This window comes from Schistocerca cancellata, chromosome 4 (genome assembly GCF_023864275.1).
Source record: "Schistocerca cancellata isolate TAMUIC-IGC-003103 chromosome 4, iqSchCanc2.1, whole genome shotgun sequence".
NCBI classification, from domain to species: Eukaryota; Metazoa; Arthropoda; class Insecta; order Orthoptera; family Acrididae; genus Schistocerca; species Schistocerca cancellata.
In genome coordinates, this window is record NC_064629.1 from 305,907,564 (window position 1) to 305,935,226 (window position 27,663).

Consider the following 27,663-nt stretch of genomic DNA (forward strand, 5'->3'; position numbering starts at 1 on the left):
AACTTCTGTCTGTTTCTTAAATTACTTTTATTTCTTACCCACTCTGCACCTGTTTGTAAAGGTGGTTCACCAGAAACCTACTAAAACAATCCATTACCATACAGTTTCCCATGTTGAAGAACTGTCGCACATTAGCCATAAGTATGCAGGGTGGATAGAGTGTTAATATCAAATAATCAGTGGTGAACAAGCACCCCGTTCATAAATTGTACAGCAAAAATTTATATTTAAATATATTATTTCATTTAATACTTGTTTTGATACAAAAATATCTGTCAATGAGGAATGACACAAAGTTTTTGCTATAGTGTAATTTTTGTCATATATCAACTGAAAATGTACTGTTATGATAGAGTGACTGATGCTAGTCACAATGTTGAGAAAGAAATAAAGGTAGGGAGGAGGTGTGGGTTTCAAATTTATACTCCACATCAACTTCAGTTACAATTCATATTCTGACAATATCTGCAACAGGCACAATCACAACGTAAAAACTTTTAATGCCTTACATTATAGACTTGGATCAAGTTAATTTAACTGTAGCACACCAAAATAATAACTGAGCATTTCACTAAAGGAGAAAGGACAAGATAATATGATGGACTATAGTTAAACTATCATTTGCCAACAGCACCCCAAAATTTAAATCACACGTGGTTAGGTGGGTATTATTTAACCCTGACCTGCCTACTGTCCTCCCATAAGGACAGTGGTAATGTTTGTAAATTTTATTATTTAATGTAGGTACTACTTTTGCAACCAGTTGGCACACATGGTTAGCACAGCTACACATTATCAAGGCTGCTTGTGTTTTGCATTCTTGGAAGTGACTGTTGACGCAAATAATCAATATCTTGGCTGATCTTTTCAAAATAGCTTTTTGCATCACCATAAATACCGAAAGGTAAGTTTTTGTGTGTTTATCTTGAAGTAATGAGCTGTAAAATAATGTTAACTCCCAAAGGCATATTTTGTTTTAAAAGTAAAAGAAAATTTGCAGTTTATAGTAGCTTTGTTACATACAACAAATATTTTTTTATATCCTTTTTAGATGTCAATAGTCATTCTCACAAACATATCTGCACTATTTCAGCAATACAAAAAACTATAATCTCATATTAATGTTTTGGGGGTTTAACACTTTATGAAACTATCTGTACTCTTGAGCAGGAGGATGAGACAACATATGATAAAACTTTAGAAATAGTTATGCCACCTGTGAATGCAACAAACCCTGACTTGTCAGATGAAGATTCTGGGGCAAAAGATACCATGTCACCCAACAACTTACCATAGAGTATGTAGCGAGCTGAAGTAGAACTACTAGAAAGCTGCATTCATATAATGGTGGATACAGATTGAGATGAAGAAAGCGAAGAAGAACAGATAATGGAAAATCAGTTTCAAGGAGACGATAAAAGTAGGAATATCAGTAGTGCAAGTAGTAGTCATGAAGACAATAATTTAGACAAAAGTAAAACAATTACAAGTTGCAATGAAAACTGATAAGTTTGAAAAAGTGGTAAACTCAGTGTTTTGCCTGCTGTGTTGCCTGAATTATTATTTGCCAAACAGAATTAATCTCCTTTAGAATCATTTCCATGCTTTTTTGACAATGTGCACTGCCGCTTCTAGTGGAGAATGGAGAAAGTAACAGATATGTTGCAAGAAAGAACAAACTTTGTGACATTAGAACTGAAAAATGAAGTGTTTCATATGTATCCTGTTTCTAAGTGGTTATTTTACAGTTCTGAGATGAAGACTGTGGTGGGGAAAAAAATACAAGATTAGTGCAATGATGCTGTTTCAAGTGCACTTTCTAGAGACAGATTTGAATTTATCTTTTTCAACCTCCACTGTTGTTATAATGATGCTCTTGACCTGGATAATAATTTTGCAAAGGTTCGCCCTCTTTTCTAAGCTCTAAATGACCTGTTTTAACATTTTGCTCCTCACCATGAAAACCACAGTGTTGATGAGGCAATGGTGCTATATTTTGGGCACCATGGGTGCAAACAGTTTATATGATGCAAGCCAATTAGATACAGATTACAGATACAAACTGTGAGCAGGTGCAGCTTCAAGCAGTGATGTATTATGGATTATTAAGGATCAAAAACAAAAATTTTAGATAAATACAAGTTGTCCAACCTATGACAATCCATTGCTTTGCAGTATGCATAAATAGTCTGTGAAAGGATTGGTACTTCCCTTCCCATTTAGTTTTTTAAAACTAATTCACAACTGTACCACTTCTATACAAATTAAAGAACCACAAGTTACAAGTGATAGGAACTATAAGGAAAAACACATCATCAGCGTGTCCCCTTATGAAACAAAAAATAAGCTCTGGGGATCCTATCAATCTCAAGTGACAGAGAAGGCATCTATTATGATACAGTGGAATGACAGCAGTATAGTACACATTGTCTCAAATGCGTCTCCAGTTGAACCATTGCATATGGTCACAAAATACTACAGTAAAGAAAAGAAGATGTCTATCGCTCAGCTACATACAATCCACGTACATAAATGTATGAGTGGAATGGACCACTGTGATGAAAATATAAGCCTTTATCACATTTCAATTCATGGTAAAAAGTGGTACATGCCGTTGATAACCCACTGTATATGTTGCTATACAAAATGCCTGGCAGCTGTCATTCCATTGCAGGGTTGCAATGGCTCTATTGGAAAGCAGTTCATCCAGAGAATACAACAGGAAATGGAGCAGACTGTTTAGCTTTGAAAATATTGATTTAAGATACAATAGATTTGATCACCTCAAAAAAAAGATGATGCCACCTTTGTCATTAAAAAGTTTCTACTAAACGCAAGAATTTAATGCTGCCCTTCATGGTAACATGTTTTACTAGCAACCATACAAAAGATTAAAGAACTGTTTTATAGAAATGCGGATAAAATATATGCCTATGTGCCTATTGTTCTTTCACAAGGAAATCTGCTTTTAAAAAGAAGTAAAAAATAAATACATAATTCTATTAAATTCTCATCTACAACGACTTAATTTGCATCCATTTTGTGCAAAATATTTAATATTTTTTGAAAAAAAAAAAAAAAAGTTTTGCTGGCATAAATGGGTTAAGATATTTCTCCAAGCTCTTGTATTAAAGGAAGAGGTAATCACATTTGGTTTTTTAAATTCCATATAATTTGACACTTTTGGTTCATATTTAAAAACCTATTTCTTAGAAATATTGACTATGAAAAATATGAGTTGACAGAAACAGCTGCCATTTAAGATTAAAATACACAGGACTGATAGGAATATAGTTTTTCATTCAACTGACTAGGAATAACAATGAATTTACTCACAAACAAAGGAATCACAAAATCTTATTACTGAAATACATCAGTAAAAGCTTCAATGAAACAAATATACATCATATTCTACACTCATTAAAGATTTAATAGCTAACAAACAGAGCATAATGTTGAATGCATCCATGTATTTACAACAAATTATTCTGAATTTGTAATGTTTCAGAAATTTTGTTTAAAACTGCATGCGGGCAGTAGCATCTGGTCCGAGTGGCATGGCATTTGGCTTGAATGTCTATAGCATACAGGTAACTACAACAATGAGCACATAATTTAAACTTGACCCACCCATCACCAAAACACACACACACACACACACACACACACACACACACACACACACACACACACACATTATTTTGGTGGTGGTGTTGGGTGGAATGGAATGGAACAAAATGGAATGGAATGATACATACAAACATCATAAACACACATTCTGATTTCTGTCTGTCTATAAAATTTTAGTTTTTGAATCAGTGTGTATTTTTGACAGAAATATCCACATCAAAACTCTTTGCGAAAGAGTATACAAATTTTGTGCATTATAGGCTTGCATATGTTTCATGATACATGAAGTATACACGCAAAATAATAACATCTGATTTGTATATAAATATATTGTCCAGCTCTTAACCAGTACTTTAAAATCAGTAACTATTTTTCTTCAATTTGATTCTGTCCATAATGCTAAGAGCTGCGTTTTGATGGAGGCACCAAGTGGTCAGGAAGTTCAGTTGGTAGACTATGACCATCAACTTTGATATCAATCAGATGCATAGCCAATGCAAATTCATCTGCATCCAGGAAACCATCCTTGTCTATATCTGATAACTTCCAAATCTTGCCCAATACCTGATTTGGCAATTTGGATGCAACCATAGCTTTCTTTGCCACTGTGAAAAAAATTAACAGAATTAGAAATAGATTTGAATTAGTTTAAACTGTGGATGAAAAGCCAAATTACACTTAGGCTAGTGGGAAGAAGTGGAGGTACAGCTGACAGTAACATTAAAAAAAATAGGAAATTACAATTCTGGAATTTATTATGTTCCTTCCTCCGGAGACATATAGAAACAGAACAAAGTTGGGGCAAAAGAAGGTAAATCATTTAAGAATATAAAGTCGAGAGATACAAGGAATATGTGCAAATGTAGACCTATAGCAGTAACAGGTGATGTGTTGCCTGTTGGCACTCATTTCGGGGTCACTACACAACCTTTGGTCTAAGATCCCCAAACACACACCAAGAGGCAATACATCCCAAAACGGTTATGGGAAACCTCCAACAATTTTATAACAAGGTACAGAAAGCTGGCTAAAGTCTGAAATAAGTTCTGCGAAATTTTTAAGAAGTCGCAGACGGTGTTCAGGAAAGATAGATTAGACAGAATTCGTGGTGGAGTATTTGTGTCTGTCAGTAGTGGTTTATCTTGTAGTGAAGTTGAAGTAGATATTCCGTGCGAATTGGTATGGGTGGAGGTTATACTACAGCTGAACTAAGTTAATAATTGGCTCCTACCGACACCCAGACTCCAATGATATAGTTGCTGAACAGTTCAGAGAAAATTTGAGTCTCGTAACACATAAATACCCCACTCATACGGTTATAGTTGGTGGGGACTTCAACCTTCCCTCGATATGTTGGCAAAAATACTTGTTCAAAACCGGTGGTAGGCAGCAAACATCTTCCGAGATTGTCCTAAATGCTTTCTCCGAAAATTATTTCGAGCAGTTAGTCCACGAACCCACGCGAATTGTAAATGGTTGCGAAAACACACTTGACCTCTTAGCCACAAACAATCCAGAGCTAATAGAGAGCATCATGACTGATACAGGGATTAGTGATCAAAAGGTCGTTGTAGCTAGGCTCAACACCGTTTCTTCCAAATCCACCAGAAATGCAAAATAATTTTATTTAAAATAGTGGATAAATTGTCACTAGAAGCCTTACTAAGAGACAATCTCCATTCCTTCCAAACCGACTATGCAAATGTAGACGATATGTGGCTCAAATTCAAAGATATAGTAGCAACAGCGATTGAGAGATTCATACCTCATAAATTGGTAAGAGATGGAACTGATCCCCCATGGTACACAAAACAGGTCCGAATGCTGTTGCAGAGGCTACAGAAAAAGCATGCGAAGTTCAGAAGAATGTGAAATCCTGAAGATTGGCTAAAATTTACAGACGCGTGAAATTTGGCACGGACTTCAATGCGAGATGCCTTTAATAGGTTCCACAACGAAACATTGTCTCAAAATTTGGTAGAAAATCCGAAGAAATTCTGGTCGTATGTAAAGTACACAAGCGGCAAGACGCAGTCAATACCTTCACTGCGAAGTGCCGATGGTACTGTTACCGACGACTGTGCAGCTAAAGTGGAGTTATTGAACGCAGTTTTCCAAAATTCCTTCACCAGGGATGATGAATGGAATATTCCTGAATTTGAAACACGAACAGCTGCTAGCATGAGTTTCTTAGAAGTAGATACCTTAGGGGTTGCGAAGCAACTCAAATCGCTTGATACGAGCAAGTCTTCAGGTCCAGATTGTATACCAATTAGGTTCCTTTCAGATTACGCTGATACAATAGCTCCCTACTTAGCAATCATATACAACCGTTCGCTCACCGATAGATCTGCACCTACAGATTGGAAAATTGCGCAGGTCTCACCAGTGTTTAAGAAGGTCAGTAGGAGTAATCAATCGAACTACAGACCTATATCATTGACGTCGGTTTGCAGTACGGTTTTGGAGCATATATTGTATTCAAACATTATGAATCACCTCGAAGGGAACGATCTATTGATACGTAATCAGCATGGTTTCAGAAAACGTTGTTCTTGTGAAATTCAGTTAGCTCTTTATTCGCACGAAGTAATGGCCGCTACCGACAGGGGTCGCAAGTCGATTCCGTATTTCTAGATTTCCGGAAAGCTTTTAACACTGTTCCTTACAAGCGACTTCTTATCAAGCTGCGGGCCTATGGAGTATCGTCTCAGTTGTGCGACTGGATTCGTGATTTCCTGTCAGGAAGGTCGCAGTTCATAGTAATAGATGGCAAATCATCGAGCAAAATTGAAGTGATATCAGGTGTCCCCCAGGGAAGCATCCTGGGACCTCTGCTGTTCCTGATCTATATAAATGACCTGGGTGACAATCTGAGCAGTTCTCTTAGGTTGTTCACAGATGATGCTGTAATTTACCGTCTAGTAAGGTCATCCGAAGACCAGTATCAGTTGCAAAGCGATTTACAAAAGATTGCTGTATGGTGTGGCAGGTGGCAGTTGACGCTAAATAACGAAAAATGTGAGGTGATCCACATGAGTCCGAAAAGAAATCCATTGGAATTCGATTACTCGATAAATGGTACAATTCTCAAGGCTGTCAATTCATCTAAGTACCTGGGTGTTAAAATTACGAACAACTTCGGTTGGAAAGACCACATAGATAATATTGTGGGGAAGGGGAGCCAAAGGTTGCGTTTCATCAGCAGGACACTTAGTAGATGCAACAAGTCCACTAAAGAAACAGCTTACACTACACTCGTTCGTCCTCTGTTAGAATATGGCTGCGCGGTGTGGGATCCTTACCAGGTGGGATTGACAGAGGACATCAAAAGGGTGCAAAGAAAGGGCAGCTCGTTTTGTATTATCACGTAATAGGGGAGAGAGTGTGGCAGATACGATACGCGAGTTGGGATGGAAGTCATTAAAGCAAAGACATTTTTCGTCGCGGCGAGATCTATTAACGAAATTTCAGTCACCAACTTTCTCTTCCGAATGCGAAAATATTTTGTTGAGCCCAACCTACATAGGTAGGAATGATCATCAAAATAAAATAAGAGAAATCAGAGCTCGAACAGAAAGGTTTAGGTGTTCGTTTTTGTCGCGCGCTGTTTGGGAGTGGAATGGTAGAGATAGTATGATTGTGGTTCGATGAACCCTCTGCCAAGCACTTAAATGTGAATTGCAGAGTAATCATGTAGATGTAGAACAACAAGTGGATTAATTATTAACTATTGGTTACACAGTGCTTAGGGGAAGTGACACAGTCAGAACCCACAATAATTCAATTTTTTCTTTGTCTTTCTTATTCCTCATCTCAACTTCCAATTTTACTTGATACCTATTCTCTTTGGATAAATCATTTTGCTGTTTCCTTGCTTTTCTCTTCAGCAATGGTTGACTGGCTTGCCCGAGTGAGAAATCATTCGACATTCAATTGTCATTACTATTTACTGCTCATATGTCTTAACTCTCTTATTGTTTAAGTCATTCACAAAAATAATATTGGGGACAGTATCACCTTACGTTTGTACAACACTACACACCTTAATGACAGTTTTCGTCATGATTGAAGTAAATAACTTAGCACATACAAGATGAGGGACGGAGCTGCAGTGGAAGGCGGAAGGGGGGATTGGGAGGAGGTTGCTACTTTCCTTGATTCTGAGTAAGATATTTTCTGAGCTTCTGTTTCTCAATCCTTAATTTTTTTTTTTTTTTTTTTTTCACTGGTGAACACAAGACACTCCTAATACTACACCAAGTGGTCACCAACACAATTTAGGCGAACTGCATGTGGGGAGGTACATTGTGTCTCACCTCTTAAGTAGCTAATACTCATTTACTGCATCTTTCTTTGCCTTTCATGCAGTTTTAGTGTTTTGACAATTATAGTAATACATGGTATTCACAATAGGTAACACCCTAATGTTTTCATTCACTGCTGGAGTGCTAAATGACTGAATGAAAGCCACTGTTTTCACAAAGTCCCCAATTACGCTTTGTATGATGTTCCACGAGTGTGCTATTCTTCTTGCCCCTGAATTTCCTGGAGTTATATAGGGATGTGCACTCAATTTTTGCTCATTACCAAATCCTTGTTTAATTAGTAGTGGTTTGCAGTACTCTTTTCCAGGAGACCTGTAGTCTGCCGAGACTTAGTTGAAACAACAAAAAAGGTTCTATTTTGCAGTGTCTCACCAGTTTTCAGACTCCAAGCATGCCCTTGTTCTTCCTGGATGTGAAATAAGGACACTATCAAAAGACCTACAATCTCTCTTTATAGTCAGAGGCACACTCTCATTAAGAATAGGACTGCTCTGACAAACAGTCTTCTCGTGTTCTCATAACTGTTCATGTGTGTTCTATTACTTAAGAAGGCTTTGAGCCACTCTCATATCTGGGAAGTTATTCCATATGCTCAGACCTTCATTAACAGGCTCCAGTCAAATGCTTTCCAGAACTGTAGGAATATGGAATCTGCCTGTTGCCATTCATCTATAGTTCACATGATATCATGCAACAACAATGCAAAGTCTTGCATGAGCAACACTTTCTAAATCCATGCTAATCTGTGGACAGAAGCTTTTCTATCTCAAAGAAATTTATTATCTTCAAATTTAGAATATGTTCAACAATTCTGCAGCATACCAATATTAAGGACACAGGTCTGTAACTTTGTGAGTCTATTCTTTTACCCTTCTTATAAACAGAAACTGCCTAAGCTTTTTTCCAGTTGCTTGGGACTTTGCACTGGGCGAGCAATCTGCGATAAATGCGGGGTAAGTAAGCAGCCTGTGCGAAAGAGTATGCTCTGTAAAACATAACTGGGATTCTGTCTTGACCTGGTGTCTTATCTGCTTCCAATTCTTTCAGTTTCTTATCAATGCCGGGGATGCCTATTTCTATGCTCTCCATACAGGAGCGTGTGACTGTTTAACAATGGTATTCTTTCACTGGCAAAGACTGGTCACTGTAAACTATTTTCATTCAGTCACTTGCAAGGCATAAATTATTATGTGGGGCACACAAATGAATCCACGTCTTATACTGGACACTTAATATAGCCAAGCACATAATACTGGCAAGACTACCATGTCCCATTCAGTAGTTTGCTGGCATGAATGACCTGTGTTGGACTCTTCATACATCCCTGAGTGGGATATGCTGTTTGGTACAGCAAAGAGTCTGAAGTACAGATTTCACATTTGTTATTTGGTATGGAGTACTTCATATATGCTTGCTTCCAAAATAAAGTATGTGGTAATGAGTATGTTGACTAAACTGTCAGGACCATTTCACTTGCAAATGGTGCTCATTTGCCTCCATCACCAACATTTCTGCAATTTTAGCATCACAATTCTGATGCAACACTATATAGAAATGATTAGGGGTTTCATACAGCATATCCTACACTGCGTTTTCAAAATTTTAATATTACTCTTTTTGAGCTGTATGACACATTGGTTTAAGTATCCCCCTGTGGAGTTTGCTGAACATTTCAGTAACCATTGCTCCTATGGAGCAAACAAACAGATCGCATCTGTATTTGCCAAAGTAAAGTTTAAATGCTGCTGTAATATGTGCCTAAGGGAATACAATGTTTTCAGAATAAGCTTTGAAGTGAAGCTTTATAAGTTCTATGGATGAATCTTTTATAGTGCATATTAATTTCCTCGGAGAGGGTGTCCCATATTGCATTACTGCTGGATGAAGCACTTACTGTGAAGGCTACCTGAAATTGCTTGAAAAAGCACACTTTGCATAGACTTTAAATTGGAAGGAAACAAAAGTAAGCAAAAAGCCTTTTTGTTGAAAGAAATGAAAGCTTAGAACAGATTCTGCTGGAGAATTTGAATTAATAAGTTAAATTACTAAATGGGGCAGAAACTGCTGGAACACTCCATAAGTAATGGAATGTTAACAGACAAACTTATGATACATTCTAAGAAATATTCTTATTCTGGTGATGGAACATTTTTTTGAATTAAGTTGAGGTACGTTCTAGTGTAAGCACTGTAACAAACAAGTCCACCTAAGGAGAAGAGCACACCACAGGAATTCTGTAAATTGAAGTCACAGTTGCTATTCTGTCTCAGCATAAACAAGGCTGGTTTGCCAAATTAATTTATTCATCTTTACTTAAGATACAAAATTGCAATAATTGGAAAAGTCTACCCAATGTCATACCTCCCAGTCTGTCTTTACTTTTCTCTCGCCTGTCATCTATCACTAATCATCATCTGCGCACTAACACATACAGGGCATAAAGAATAAATTCAGCAATGAAATCTCTTAGCATACGATGAAAAATCTAGTGAATTGACAATTGAAATATTTTAAATTTGTTACTTACCTGAACCTGAAAGCTTTCCATCAACTGGTCCCAGACTTCGGAACAATTCATCATACTTGCTTCTCTCCTTATTCACAATCCACTCTGGTTCTCCTGAGCCTGCATCTACTCCTTCTCCTTTCTTGTATCCAAATGGACTAACTTTATCCTCAACACCTTCAAATATTCCACCTGTGTAACAAGTGATATTTAATGATTTCATTTGAATATCAAGCAATCCATTCTTTGCACACAATTTTTTCTAAATAGGCATTCTAGTGTTTTAATTGCATATATAAAAATCATCTGATTCAAAGATGCTAAAATACCAATAATTATTACAGTAAGTATAAACAATAATGATGAGGCACTGAACTGAACTGGAAAAAAAAAAAGAAATTTAGCTAGGGCAAAACTGTGCACTGTAAGTAATAAATGAGGTATTGTTCATGACAATGGTGGTGAAAATGCATGTCAACAAGAACATGGACAAATGACAGGAATCTTAAAAATGTTCGGGACAAATAAGTATCCACTGAATGCATATGTAATCATACTGATATAATGAAAGTTACGGAAGCGGGTAGCTACCAACAGATGTAGACTAGTGCACCACCACACAACAAAATTTAACAATGAAGATACTGTTCTGCATTTTATTTTTTAATTGCATGTCAACTTTTTAATAAGTACAGTTATTAGGCACCATATGGTCCTGCTGTTGCAGACTAATTCAAAGTCCATTGGTTTTTGTTTTGTTTTTTGTTTTTTTTTGTTTCTCTATTAATCTTCATTCGTGTGATTATTTTTTGTACATATTTGCTAGCATTGTTCTTGATTGTGATTATTACTATTGAGAGAACAGTTAAATATAATAGTTACTGGAATACAAAGAGTATTTCATCCTACAAACACCATTATTAACACTATCACCATGACAATACATAGCTTTGTACTGTAAGTATCTTAAACACTGGAGCACATCACATGATTACTGATCATTCTACTAGTCTCTCAGTGGCCTGCAAGTTATGACTTGCAAAGCACATGCTGTTCTTCTGCCTTCATGGAAAATAAAAATCAGACTGTGAGGTCTGGACTGTAAAGAGTATACTGAGCTACCTCCCAGTGGGACCTGTCGATCACCAAGATCCATATCTGGTACTAAACAGATGAGCACTGTAATGGATCACAATAATGCCATTTCTACAGAGCATTATGATTAGTATTCTTAACAGTAAATAATACTTCTAGACAGTGATCACTACCTTTGCTAATGAAGAAGTGCTGCCTATTTCAATATATTTACTGGAACAGAGGTCACCCCTGATCTCAGTGTGCAGAAGATCACTGCATCCCTCCTACTCCATTAGGTACCACTTCAGGACATTTGCTAAATTAAGATTTGAGGGAAAAAAAGAGACTTCACTATTGCTTCACATGCCTCACTGAAACGCTACCACAAATGATGTAGAAATATGAAAGTAAGTATTAAAGAGTACAATACAGTATCACAATTTGATTGAGTTAGAATCATCTGTCTAAGAAACAGAGGTCATACGGTGAAATTTCAACTCACAGGTATTGTTATGTGGTCTATGCTGATACTTTTTATTGTCTAATATATTGAAGCTACCACAGTTTTTAAAGAAATGAAACCATAATTTTAAACAGCATTTGAGATACCTGGAAACAAGGAATATAGTGACAATGTCTGTTATGGTTTACAGGGACACTTTCTGTGAAGAGCGATGTGAAAGATTATAAATATGAATGTGGTTAGGGAATTTTCAATATATATATTGTCAGTATGGTGCATTTTCCACTATCATTCTGGTTGAATCATTGGATAAAGTGGCAAAACCTGCTATGTGATTCATGTGTCTGAATTCATATTTAGCATATTCACTGCCAATTTTTACAAAAAATTTCACTGCAGACCACTTAAAAGTGATACCTTCCACTTTTCAAGGGCTTCTGAATGCTTAAAAACAGATTCATACTTCCATTTTTGGAAACAGTAATTGTTTCACTATCATAAACCAAACATGTCATCTTTATGGTGAATAGCAATCTATCCTTTTCCTAACACTGTTCACACAAATAAACACTTGCCCCACTGCATGCCTTCGCTTGTCTACTACCTTGTGGCGACACAGCTGAAATCTTTGATGTTTCTATAAATATTTGAGACTTGTAGTTTAGAGATTCACTTTTATGCTTGCAACTGTAGATGACCTACTTAAGAAAAAATTATAATAGCAAATCTGGATGGTACACAGCTTCTCTCAACCAACACATTTGACATTATACCAGTACTTTGCACTCCTGCAAATAGAGATTTATTGACAAATGAACAATCAATTTTGGCATCCATGCAGACTTCTGTTAATCTATTGAAACTTTACATATTCCATAACGCCTTTATTGTTCAATGGCTCCAACAAGAGTCCAGTTTTGCTTTTATTACCATGGCAGGTCCTACATACTCTTCTCTCTTTCCTCTCAAATCCAATCCGAGTCAGTCTAAATGAGAAAATAATATTAATCTCCATACCATTAACAGTTTTAAGGCTTCTGAAGTACATATGCTGAAGTGTGTACAATTTTATCAAAAAATTCTCAGCTTTGCACAATCTTCTTTCCCCCCATTTCACTTCAGCAATCAAAAGTTTTTAAAAGGTAAAATAATGTTTGACAAATAATACCTTTCACATGTGGCTCAATTGGGTGCGTAACTTCTTCATGAGGAATCATTGCCATCAAATTAGCAATGTCTTCAGCCAACATTTTGTCAACCACTTCTAAGAGACGTGGTTTTAATGGATGAAATTTAGTGAAATCATGGTGTGAGAGAGCTTCCTGTTAAAGAAGACAAACATTCTTTAAAAAATAACTGCTACTAAATTCACATCTTAAATCTTAATACAATAGGTTTCAAAACTCTCTCTCACTCTGTGTGTGTGTGTGTGTGTGTGTGTGTGTGTGTGTGTGTGTGTGAGAGAGAGAGAGAGAGAGAGAGAAAGATCTTAAAACTGCTAATACTGTCCATTCAGTAATTTACACACACTGTTAAGTGGGTAAATGGTTTTACACTTCATACAAAGTACAATCCATCTCATTGTCTTTTTTGATAATGGCTTTTCTGTCAACAAAGAAATACTGGGTTCTACTTTACAAGGAATTCTTGGTACTGCCACATACACAATCAGAGATTCTGTAATTGTGTACCATATGAAACAATAGAGTGAAACTGTGTTCCTGAAGTCCAAGACCACTTCATCAGTCTGACAGCTGTTATCCGCAGTCTTCTAAATATCTCTACATTAGAGTTCCTAACTATGTGGTTATCAGGGTTATTAAATTTATTTTTTTTGGAAACAAAGTAGTCAAACTTTTTGTGAAATCATTTGTCTAAAACTATGAAATAAAACAAATCAGAGAAACATTTGATGTGCCTTTGAATTATGCTCGAAATCACATTTCTTTCTATCAGGAAAAGTGAGTGGAGCAAGCACAGTGACAACTACAGCACTTTTAAAGGAAACATTATTTCTTGTGCCCCCTCTTTCCCGATATTTGAAGGATTCACTATCTACACATTTTTGAGACTGAAAACTTGTTGGAACTTTTTTACATCTTTGGACACAGATGACAGAAATATGTCACAGCCACACAACAGCAGACTGCATGGACTACATAATCCATCAGACAAACATCCTCTACTACTCTTTAAAATGCTAAGATTATAGGTTAAACACTAACTTAAAATTCTCAATCGGCATCTCATTTTCTATACATTACTTCAAGCATCAGTCAAAGGTGCTTCAAATGTTTTCTATTTTATTTATTACTGTACTATTTTATTTGTTACTTTCATGATACATTTGACCATTTTTCGATTTTTTTATTTTTTATTTTCAAGTTTTCTTCACAACATAACTTAAGTGGCAAACGCACTACTGATCGCAACAGGAAGTCCTGTCTGCAACTCAACATTTCCACAATATAGTGAGTAGCAACCTACCCTTTGCATAATATTGTCTGTACTGGTGCAAACTTTAGAAACTTTTGCAGCCACTTCTGCAAGCCTCTGCTGGTTTCACACAAAACACTGTGTACTTGTTGGATAGGTGTGCTTCTTGAGAGAATTAGAAGCAACTTGCAGGATTTGTGTTCAAATATCAAGCAGAAGTTTAACATTAATCAACAGCAACTTTTTTGCGACCATGATGATGATGATGACAACAGCATCCATAAGATTTCTTGGCAGCTGCTTGAATACTTCAAAAATTTGTGGGAAGTCACAAATTATCTCTTATTGCTTTGTTTGGATTACTCCATGAGCTTGGTAAACTCATGGAATAACATAAGAAGATGCTTTTCTGCACATTATAAGTCAGTAAAGGCAGACAGAATTTGTTCCAATTCCATTCTGTTGCACTTCGCTTGAGTAGGAACACGATGACCAATCACTGATTGATAGCATCTTGCACACAGTTTTCCATTGTCATCGACAGACATATTGTTATCTGCCAGCAGCTTACAAATCTTGCTGTTATCTGCACACCATACCAAAAGATTTGAAAACATTTGGCGGTTGCAAACACAGCAAGACTGAGTCAGGGGAAGGTCAATGTCTGCCAATAATTTTGAACTACTTTTTCAGGTCAATCAGCACTCTGGGTGACCTCTGCTATTGTTGGTCCTCTGCCTTCAACATTGCTGGACAACCTTCCAATACTGGGACAATACTGAGGTTTTATCATAGACACATTTACAAAACCACTTTCCAGCCATCATCTCTCTTCAAAATGTCCTGAAGTTAGTACTTGGATTGAAGGAAGCAATTTTGACAGTTAAATATCACACCAATACAACTTTCCGCACGTGAAATGGCTAGGCCTTGAAGAGATGAAGTTTTTCACACTTCATACACACAGGTAGCAGAGGCTGTTTTTAGAATATTTCAATTTTTCCTCAAATCACTATGTGTTTCTTAATTGCCCTGATTACCTTAAAGGCAACAAACTCTTTTTTGCAAAACTAGACATCATGTGGTTCAATTTTATACCCTATTTGTCCATATCTCACTCTTCGTTTGGCTATGAAAAACCCATTGTCTAATTTATAGGGATGTCACATTCTTGTTACACTTAAACATTTTCGACCAAAAAAGTGTTTTTAAAATATCTAAACTGAAGCAGATTACAGAGAAAAATTGGAAGAACTACCCATTCTTAAAACACATTAAAATCACCCCCTGCTCTCTCCGACCAATCCAGAGAGAAGTATGGACAACAAGTCACATTTCTAATTTTGTATCAACACATCTGGTCATTATGTAAAGCAGTGAGCAAAGGCTTGAAAAAAATAACATTCTATCTTGTTAATGTCAAAAGTAGACAAGGTTTCAGTGTGTGATATTTAAATGCAGTGTCACAAGCAGTGAAAACTAGTAGTGCCTTCCAACTGCACACAGGATACTTCTTCCTACTGCAGTGGCTGTATTGAAGTTCACCACACAGAACTGAGAAAGTGGAACTATTTGCTTGCCACTTTTAGCTTCATGTTTTCCTTCATACTCTACTTCAACACTCAGTGTTGAAATATAATGGAAGGGGCCTTCGTATTGGGCTAAGGTTTTTGCGCTCTTTTCCAAATGATGGACTCTGGCACAGAGGGTACGGAGACCCATTTCTTCATGTCTTTGTTGCGTAACAAGTTTATCTCACATCCTAAAGCATATCCTCTGTTGGATACATCTGCCCAGTGGCCTGAAGGACACTTAGGTAGGAAAAGATGACAGTAAAATAATGTCTGTCAAGACATTTGCTCAGATATCTACAGGACTGCATGTGGTTCACAAACAGATAAGACTTCATTAGGAGGTCATTTTCTGAAGATGCTTTCATGGGAAACATATGTGCAACTGATCAGACCCCTTGTTTCAACTCACCAGCGAGATCAGTGTTTAATAACTTTGCTCCAATAAAATGTAGTATGGTCTACATTTAAAAATGTATTCTGGTGTACTATTTCCATCCTACAACTTATATGGGTCTCTTCAGTAGTAATTTTCATCTAGAACAGTCCTTTAGAGACATGAGACATTTTCCCACATTTAGTTCAGCAAGGTTAATCTCTGACAAAATCCCTAACGGTCTTTTGATATATAGTTCAGAAAGTCATTCCAATAGCAAAGAAATACGGTAATAACTGAGGAACACACAAATTATTAAACATGCTAATCCAGAAAGATCTGCTTATGCACTAAGTACCAGCCCACAACCTTCTGCAAAGATGTAGGGACTGGGGGTTTGTACTTCGACCACATTGTGTGAAAATTCCAACATTTGCAAGTGTCAATGCTTTCTTGAACCGTACATAGCACATCAGTAACAAAGATGGTATCTGATGACTTTAAGAGCTCCAAGGAGACATCATTTGTTCACTCAAGCTCTTTTACACTAAGTGACAAGTTCATTTCTCTGCATATCCTATTGGTGTGACAGCTTAATTAGTTTCCCATTGGATGGATGGATTATGGGGTTTTAAGGGAGCAAACTGCAATGGTCATCAGTTCCTCCATGCCGCACAACAGCAGATTGTACAGTTTACATAATCCATCAGACAAATAACCTCTAGTACTCTCTAAAATTCTCAATTGGTACCTCATTTGCTGCACAGATTTTGAGCCACTCAAAAGCACATCAAATGTTCCCCTATTTTACTTCTTAGTTTTAAACAAATGACTTCAAAAACAATGACCGTTTTTTTTTTAAAAAATTGTTGTATTTTAAAGTTTTGTTCAGACAGCATGGGATACAATATATTTAAACATAGATCGCTATTCCATTATTATTAAGAGTATGCAGATCAAGAAAAAGGTAGACAAGGTTTAGTTTATGTTGTGATTTTTTTTAACATGAAAGAAAGAAATTCACAATTTTTAATGTCATGAGAAGTGGAATTCTGATAACTTCTTCAGCTCTTTATGTGATCAAGCTTCACACTTAGTGTTGTTATCGCTGAAAAGCAGTTCAATTGTAGTTGTAGGAAGTCATGTAAATTGAAGGTAGAGAGGAGAGTAAGGGAAGGGGCAAGGGGCAAAACTACTGAAGTCAGCTGCACCAAGACTTTATGCAAAATCAGCAGCGACTAGTGAAAATGCATGCCGGAATGAGATTCGAACCTGTGATCTCCTGCTTACTAGGGAGTTACAGTAACCACTGTGCCATCCGGACAAAGTGCTTATCACAACTGCGCAGCCTATCTTGGCACACTTCTTGGTTGACCCATAGAGCAGTCTATCTCTATAAATATCATCCAAAATGAAAAAATGCGCAAAGATCGAAATCTGCTCAACCTATGCTGGGTATGTCAGAAACATGGTAGAAAATCATTTAATTTTAAATCACAATCAAAGGGAGATAGAAGAAAATTTGCAAAACAATAAATTATGAGTCACAGGGGGGGGGGGGGGGGGGAGGAGTTGTTAAAGACAACCGACAAACACTGTGGCTTGTCACGCGCAGAGGACGGCGCACCACAACCCAACGAGGCTTGCCCCACCAATTGTACAATGTCTACTGAGTCAACAGGTAGGCTATCTAATATGAAGAGTACTAAAACTTTTTAAAGAAGACATTAAGACTCAAAGTAATATCAAAACTGAGTTGGGATGTCATGTCATGAGTTGGACCAGCCCTCTATGTGAGGGCAGCTGGAAAATCTGGGGCTAAAAATATCAGTGGTAGGTGACCCTCTTCCCCTGTCTGGCAACCAGAAGAACCACATCACAAAGTTCCAGGTAAAGGTATGCTGTCTGCTCAAAGGTAAGGATATGGGTGAAGGACAGAACATCACAGCTACAACAAAGTGGGGCAGTTTGTTGTACACTGTATGGGTCAGACTGGTGTGACCAATACAAAGGCAGCAGACAACTGTGGATTCCTGATGAGATGGCCAAAGAGAAGACCATCACATACTCTCTTTACAGTCAGTAACATATTGATTGTTGCCGTGACAGTCTGTTAACTGTTCCGTGCCACTAAGAGTCTGAAGTGATTTTTCACGCATGTTGAATCCCAATATCATTATTTCCAGTGAATCCTAGGCAAGCTGATCCACAGGTCAACTGCCTGGTATCCTAATGTGACTGGGGGGACAAAAGAAATTCCACTATCATAAAGGAAGAAGATGGGATTTTGTATCTGCATTACTAATGGATGCTGGGAATAACAGTGGGCTATAGATTGTTGGTTATTCATGGACACACTGCAGATGAGGAAAGAGTCATTTGATTGGGTGCAGCCATAGTGAAGAACACTGTCATAAAAGCAATGCATCCACTAGGAATGGAGTGTTGCTTACTGGTCCTGGTGCATGTGAAGGACTTGCCTGTCCAGTCTTCAAACTCTTGAGTTACCCATATATATGATATTTGAATAGGGGTACTCTGCAAGTACAATGAACAGCAGCTGGTGAAAAACCAAGCATTCTATCAAGTCATTTGGGCCATATAATGATCCCAAATTTAAGGGTATGGCATGCACCATGGGAGTGTTTGTGAATGTGAAATAGTGAGAGGATTGAGTGAGGGTAAGCAAAAATCTGAACTGATTGCAACCAATTCAATAGCAAGAGTCCCTACTGAGGCCACTTTTCTCAACATCTTACTTTGTGTCAGGCATCAGAAGGTGTCAGTTCAGATGTTCTGGCTGGTTATGGATGAGTGTAGCAACCTGAGGAGTAATTGGTGGCACCTGACCCATGCAGAGGAAATCCATGTATCTACCAGTAGGCTGCCCACAAGGCTCATTCAGAAGGCACCAGATGCAAGTCTGATCCCACAATGGTGAATCAGATCTAGAAGTCTCAGTGCTGACTGCAGTGTTGATCCATTAAGCACGCATCTGTGATCTAAATATGGTAAAATGAGACCTTTGTAAAGCAGGAAAATAGTGGGATGACACTCACCCCTGATGGTATTACTGAGGCAGCAGAAGACATTAAGTTTTAACTGGCACATCTGCTTAACCTGTAACCTTGTTTATCTGTCATAAAATACGAGTTCTAAGAAGATACATGTTTCTACCACATTAAACATATCATTATGTAGGTAAAGTTAACTGTGGATGAACAGTTCTAAGTTAGCAAAAATTAACAATACAAGCTTTGGTAGTAGTAAATTGGAAGCATGTGTATCTGCCCAACATTCTGGTTTCCTCATAACACTATCACTTGGTGACTCATGTTAGAAGAACTATAGCAGATGCAGAAGTCCTCAGTATATAAGAGTGGTGAGACTAGACCCCATTGCTTCCACGAATCTTAATTTGCTATTAATAAGAGGGTCACATTCATGACAGCCTTCTGGGATACCTTTACCCTGTATGAATTACAGACTTGGACTGACAGATTGCCCAGATAGAAAATTCTGGGTGAAGACTGGGAGGGAGCCATAGAAAATCCACACACGTAAGGTGATGAGGAAATGGTGGATGCAATGCTCAGGCAAAGTGCATCACCAGATGGCTGACAATAACAGTGTAATCACATTTTTGTGGTATTGAAAATGTTGCAAATGGCAAATTCAGTATTTGTTCGTAAGAGTATGCCCACCGTTTCCTTAGTGGTGTTCAGTCAACAGAAGTTATCACAAGTGCTACTGTAATAATAGACTCAATAACTACACAAAACTGGTGAATACGTTGGGTGAAATTAGGTTTCCTGAAGAGCTATGCGAACCACTGAGTACAGTGAAGGCAAGTATTTCAGTTCAGCAAGGTGAGGACAATGGGCATTAAAATTCTATTGGATTATGCTTGCACATGAGTCCAATGGCAGTGAGGAAAGGATAGAATCATTAAACACAATTTGATTTGTGTTAGCACCACCTGTTGCTTGTCATCTTGTTGCATGATTTCGATAGCAGTGAAAGGGGAAACCAAGGCAGTAAGATATGCCCTGTCTGCCTTCACCACTGGTTTCCTCTTTTCTTCCTTCTTTTCTCCTTATGGGATTTAGATTTGATATGAAGAGTAACCAGATATGAGGCTGGTACAGATGCGAGATTTCGTTGGTAGGTGCTATAGGGTGCAAAACTGGTAAGGTCATAATCACCTGTACCATAAAACAAGAAAAAAAAACAGGTACTAAATAAAAACATGAGGCAAAAAAGGTAAAAACACAGTCAAGCAACTTTAAAAGAGGAGCAGCTGAGGACAAGGACGTTTCTATGGAAAATTTCTCAAAACATCATTGATATGGTGGAGGTCCCTGTGGGGGGAGATCAAATTTGCTTCACCATGCCACTGTGGTGAATAAAAAGCAGGACATGATTCACAGAATGCGTGTAATCCGCTAAAACATCTGAAAAAGTAGTCTGAAAACATAGACGTAATTTAAACAGTTAAAAAATGGGCACTGGATCGGAAAGTGGTGCACGTCAAGGGTTGAGAGCAGTAGGCACAGAGTGGAGCAGGGTCGCCACTTAATAAATGGTGGTGACTAAAATGAAAATGTCATGCATGCAACCGGGCTAAAATGACCACCTCATGTTGTGAGGGCCGAGAGGAAGTTGACTATGCTACTGGGAGAGGTTTAATGACCCAGACTTTGTTCTCCTGGTGAGAAGACCACTGCGCACTCCAAAGTGCTAGCACATGCCAAATGACAGAGATATGAAGATCATCTGAAGGAACTGAATGACAAGCAGGCAGATGGAGGAGAGCTGCAGGTTTTGCTGCAGCATCAGCAGCCTCATTCCCTGGAACCCACAGTAAGCGAGTACGGGCATTCTTGCATCCATTGTACTAAAGGGTGGACTGAGTACAGCCGTGAGAAGGTGCTGAAGAGCACAGAGAGAATCTGAACAGATGGCGATTTGGAAGCCCTCGTGGCCAGATGTACTGGATGACCTGATAAAAGGCGTACAAGCTCCGTGGTAAAAAAGTGCTGGTCAAGAAGCCGATATTGGAAAGGATCATTTCCAAGTACAAAGGCACACCCAACACCATGGTTAGTCTTGGAACTGTCAGTGTGGATGAAGAAACTGACCCCTATCTGTGTGCAAAGTCAGAGAAACTCACTGCAATACACCAGGGAAGGAGTAGTGTCCTTCGGAAGTGAAAGGAGTTCAAAATGAACATGGACCTCGGCACGAAGCCAGGGCGGTGAAGAGCTCACACCCATGGGGAAAGTGACAGGGAACGTAAATCAAAGCTGTCAAAGAGCAAATGAAAGCGAACTCTGGGGGCAACAGAAAAGATGGGCGCAACCCACACTGGTGGTCAAGGGAATCATAAAAAATGGGAGCATAGTATGGGTGGCTGGGAATAGAACACAGACAACTTGCATAATGACCGAGCAGAACATCCCACCAGTAGAACAACAGTAAGTCAGCAGCTTCAGCATAAACACTCAACGGGACTAGTATAAAAGGCACCAGTGGCTAAACATATTCCGCAATGGTGGATGATGTTATGATGCAAGATAGATGGATGGATGTAGTGATGAATATACAATACACTCATAACCCACTTTCAAATGGACATGGGACTGGTATAAATGGAGGAGATTGGTCCGATCCGCTCCCCATGAGATACCACATAAGAAATTTAGAACACTGAGGGAGTGAGTACAATGAGCTGCCAGGTAAAACACAACAGAATTTCCTATCAAACATGAGTCCCAAGAATTTTGTTGTGTCAACGAATGGAAAATGGAATGGGCCGAGACGTAGGGACGGGGGGGAAGAAACTCCTGGTGCAGCCAGAAGTTCACACAGACAGTCTTGTCACCAGAAAAGCGGAAGCCATTGTTGATGCTCTACAAGTAAAGATTCACTGAAGACATCATTCAAGTAGACAGGTTCAACTGAGAGCTGCAATAGATATTAGAGTCATCAACAAAGAGAGAGCTCGAGATACCTAGGAGAGAATTCATAACAGGGTTAATGGCCAGGGCAAATAAGACTATGATGCTCAGAGAATCCTGAGGCACACCGTTCTCTTTCTTAAAAGTGCCCAACACAGCCGACTCCACACGTATCCTAAAAATACACTCTTAAATATTCCCAGATAACAAAAAGCTGGTGATCCTGGAAGCCCCACTTGCACATAATACAGAGGATACCTGTCCACCAGCAGGTGTCATACGCCTTCTCCAAATCAAAAAGCACAGCAACAGTTTGGTGCTTGCACAAAAAATTGTTCATAATATGAGTTGACAAGGTGATGAGATGATCAGCTGCAGAGGGTGCCTACGGAATTCACATTGAGCATTAGTAAAGAGATTCTGAGACTTGAGCCACCACACCAGCCAACCATTAATCATATGTTCCATCACGTTGCACACACTACTGGTGAGGGAAATTGGGCAATAGCTGGAAGGAAGATATTTGTACTTACCAGCTGCTTCAGGCCAGCGACTGGGAAATGTACCCTCTGTCCAAATGTGGTTGTATGTATGAAAGAGAAAGCATAGGCCCTCAGGAGATAGGTGCTGTGACATCAGAATGTGAATGCCATCCAGTCCTGGAGCAGATGACCAGGACAAAAGGAGTGCATGTTTAAGCTCCCTCACAGTAAAAGCAGTATTGTAACATTCACGATTCTGGGAGGAGAAAGATATTGGCATTGCCTCTGCCACCCATTTCAGAGGGAGGAAGGCAGGATGGTAGTAGGTGGAACGGGAAATGTCTGCAAAATATCAGCCCAAGGTGTTGGAGATATCGAGAGGGTCTACAATGACACTGTTCACTAGGGTCAGACTGGGAACTAGGGAATGAACAACAGTTCCTGAAAGCCGACAGAGATTACCCCCAAACAACAGAAGACAGAGGAAAACTGTTAAAAGAGCTTTGAAAAATAAATAAATAAATAAAAGTCAACCAGCTTCTTTGCTATTCCTAAAAGTGTGGCGACCTTGCGCACTTAGCTGTTTATAATGGATACAGTCTGTCATCGCGACATGGCGTTTAAAAATGCGGAGAGCTCGTCTCCGCATGTGGATTGCGTCGTGGCAGGCCTCAGTCCACTAGGGGATGAACAGCAACAGCTTTAAGCTGGATGTGAAATGAAATGGAGTGATTACAGATGTCATCTCGAATGAGCAATACGACTTCCCCATGAGCCAGAGTCCCTGCCTCAGGGTAAAGGTCAAAATGGACTGAAGTGAAGTGTGGGAGGTGAAAGCGACTGTGAGGGTGCAATTTTGTTTCCTGGTGGCAGGAAACAACTTGTCAATATGATTTCAAGAGGAGTTGTAATTCAACCCTATTGGATCTGATGCCGCAAATGTTCCGTTGGAGAATAACCATATCTGATGATAGACAGGAGATGGGTCAAATAAGGGCGCAGTCAATGTGATAGCTGCCAAGTGCCAGAATTCGAACGTGCATGATAACCACATTCAGAGGCTGAAGGATGCTGGTCCATTAGTCTGACAGAGGTGTTTGTATTCGCCTTCGGTTGGCCAGCGGACTGGTCATTGGAGGTGCGTCCCGGTGAAACAGAGGTCAGCTGGGTGAGGGTATCGCGCGGTGACACTATTTAAGAAGAATGCCGAGGTGGAGAAGGGGAAGTTCATTTGCCTTTGTTTGAATGCCTAGAACCTTGGCATTTGACAGGTGCAGACCCAGACGTTGGCTGACTAGATGTGAGGAGAAAGTCATCGTGGGAGTACTCCTTTTTGGATTTCGATGCTTCTGTTTATGAGGCATGCGATTTCACTGGCACAGGCAAAGGTTTGTTGGTGCGCACCCATGGCAGATAAAGATGAGGCTGTGACCCTGGAGATGGACATTTTCACAACCATGCACTAAACTGTAAGTCTTAGATCTGCATAGTCATGTCCTTCACAGGTTGGGGTGTAGCGAGAACTGTAGTATAATTGCCAGAGGGTAGTGTACAAGGTTTGCAGCTAGCCAACATTTTTTTGAACAATGTGAGTAGAAACATTTTCCCCGTATCTCCTGAATGGCTCTCTCATTGAGGTAGATTGAACAGTTACAGGAGGAAGCAGCAGGATCACCCTTGCAGTTGATACAGTGAAGGGAAGGAGGTGGATGCAGACTCTCACGAGCTCCCCTGCCGCCAGTTACGTATTTGGCTCCATTTTCACAAAATTCACAAGTGTGGTTGTAGCGTTGACACTTAAAGCAATGCATGGGATTCGGAGTATATGGTCCAACAGTAATGGCTCCACAGACAGCCTTAATTTTTTACGGGAGTACACACAGTCAAATGTGAGGAACGGAGTTCGGGTTGGCACTAATTCTTTATCAACCCTTTCGTGATGCAGTGAACTGCAGTCACACCCTGGTCTGAGAGATACACTGTTATTTCAGCCTTGGTCAGGCCATCAAGCAGCCGAGTGTATACAACACCATGGGAGGAATTCAGAGTGCGGTGGGCCTCTACTTTAACAGGACAAGTGTTGCATTAAGCAGTTCCTGTGCTTCAAAAGCACTGTCAGCCTCCAAAAGCAATGTCCCATTATGCAACTGAGAGCAGGACTTTACAGGACTGGCAATGACATCTACACCCTTCTGAATAACAAATGGATTAACTGTTGTGAAATTGTGACCATCTCCCGTGTGCGACACCAAGAGATATCGAGGTGCAGTCAGGAGAAGTGTTGATTCTTTCATCTCAACCCATTGATATTTCTGAGATGAGAAACTCATTGCAGAGAAATCTTCTATGATGGCCAGCATCTCTGACGGTGCACTCCAACCTGCAAGAGAGGGGGGTGGGGGCCTCTGAGGGAGGTTGGGAGAGGCCTGGAGTACATACAAGCCCTACTTGCCAACAACTTTTACATGTGAAATTTGTGGGCCAGCCTTCAGGAATTCACAGGGTGGAAGAAGAAGGAGAAGAAAAGGAAAAGGAGAGATCTCAAACGCCAAAGCAGAGGAAGGGTAAGAAAAGGAAGGATAGGGAAAGAAAGATAGGTGGGCAGGATGATTCCATACACAGTTTCACCAAGAACTTTGGTTTCCCAAAGAAGGCATACGGCTTGGTCCCCATGGGAGGGGAAAAGAAAAGCACGATAATAGACATGCAGCACAGAAAGGGAAGTAGTGCTGAAAAGGTTGGAGCCCCGTGGTAGCCAAGCACTTATTCACAAGAGTATTGAGCCCCCTGGGGAGGGGCAGTACAGATGGAGAGCAAGGTATGGTCAAATCAATGTCACATAAGGCATTTGCTTAAGGTCAGGTCAAAAAGAGGGGACCCACGCTCACCATGTGTGTGCTCACTAAAGAGTTGTGATCCACCTGGGAGGCTTTCCATTGGAAACAATGAACATAAAATATTTTTAAAAGTAACTGCAGAGCCCCATATCAATAAATTTGATAACACTGAAACAAAACCTTTATTCAAATACACACAAACTTTACTATTATTCAAAAATTCAAGATCAGTGTCCTTTGTCCACTTCTTCCTTAAAGTAATATATAGCAAATGAGTAGTGAGAAGATTAAACGAGAAGCAGCAAAATGCTGTAAAGTGGTGTGCTATGCCTTTGAGATATAAAAAGATGCTGTCTTTACAGGAAATACTGTTTTGTAGGTGCTTCCACCAAGATCAAGTATCAATAAAGGAGAACTTCTGTACATGCACAAGGAGTGACTAAGTGACATGATTGGATTTCTCTAACTGGATCAAGTGACAATTCGCCCAATTATTTATGCACTTTTTCTTTGCCTCTAGGCTCCTCAGTACCAAATTCTTGGAAGTTTAAGCAACTGCTTAACTTAGCAGTTGAACAATACATTAATAGCAGCAGCCATTGTCAAACATCCCTAAATTTCTATATACTATTTTCTGGTTTTGAGGAAATAATTGCAGCAATATACACTATTATGTGCATTTATCAATTTACAAGACAATTTCTATTGCAATTATATGAAAATCTTAGTGTTCATCCATTCTCTATATGTTGTAATTTCTGCAGGTGTTCTGTCTGCATGAATGACAAAACACTGACTCCATTCATCTCCTTTAGCAAGCAGGAACTTAGTCCTCTATGCACTGCACTACTCTGTGAATAACTACTTGTGACAGTTAAGGTCTGACATGGCTTTAAGAAGAACAGGGAAATCGCCCAATTTCAGTTATAGCTATTTTAAAAGTAATTTAAGATATAATAGGCATTCCACATGAGTTGTCACTAGATGCTATTGTGTTCCGTATTAGGACTAGGCGTTTTGTTATGACCTGCAAACAATTTTCTATACAGTTCCAAACAGGAAGACTGTTTCAGAACTTATTATTGGTAGAAATAAATCCCAGATAATAATACTGACAGAATGATTTCACAAGAACAAAACAAAAATGTGTAGGATTACACACAACAAATCAGTATCAGCCAAATCTGAACACAGTCTTCAAAACAATCACAGAAGGCATGAACAAGGTCTTTTCAGAATGTTGTAATATGAGAATAAATCACAAGAAAACTAAAATTTTGTAGTTTAATGAAGTGCGAATAGCACTGAACAGAAATCTGGAGGAAGAGAATATGAAACAAATTGTCAACTTCAAGGATGCAGGTAACAATTTTGGCTGTGACATTGAACATAGAATTACCCAAGCTAAAGCAGCATTTAATAATAAGAACTAAAACTGAACAATATTAGTTTGAAAACAACACAACACTAGTTTTGTTTGGAGTATTGTCATTGGGGACATGGGCATCAGGGGAGCCAGAAATAATAAGATATAGTGTTCTAAGAGAATTCTAAACATATAATGGACAGACAACAAAAGATGACAGAAACTCTACACAAGTAAGAGCGGACAATGATTGTCTCTGACAACTGATTTTGATTCAATAGGGAATAATTTTCTGTCCACTATTAAGGCAACTTCTGGCACAAAACTATCTTTTGTAATTTCTAAAGGTTTTCCAGTCAAGTTCATGGGGGAGAAAACAATTATTTACAAACCTGCATACGCTTCAGATCTGGAAAATCTCCAGGTGAAATTTGATGTTCACGTTGTATCTGATCATAAATCTGGCCCAAATTCTTGATCAGTTCCTTCTTCTTTGTATCTTTACCAAACATAGCTGGCATCTCTCTTTTTAAGGCACTTATAATATAAGCATGTACCTAAAAAATAAAAAAATGACAATACAGCAAAAACTGCAAAGAACTGTACAAAAACAGAATGATACAAGTTGAAG

General features: G+C 38.8%; 1 protein-coding gene across 1 annotated transcript in view; it reads right to left on the reverse strand.

The window, feature by feature from the left end:
* Nucleotides 1–431: 431 nt before the first annotated feature.
* Nucleotides 432–27,663, reverse strand: part of LOC126183654 (EH domain-containing protein 3-like) — a 37,221-nt gene continuing 9,989 nt past the window's right edge. The window contains exons 3-6 of the mRNA XM_049925799.1: nt 27,425–27,589; nt 13,173–13,326; nt 10,486–10,656; nt 432–4,235 (exon numbers count right to left, since the gene is read on the reverse strand). Of these exons, the coding sequence (XP_049781756.1) occupies nt 4,030–4,235; nt 10,486–10,656; nt 13,173–13,326; nt 27,425–27,589 (696 nt within the window). The 3' untranslated portion in view covers nt 432–4,029. The remainder of the gene's footprint in view (nt 4,236–10,485; nt 10,657–13,172; nt 13,327–27,424; nt 27,590–27,663) is intronic.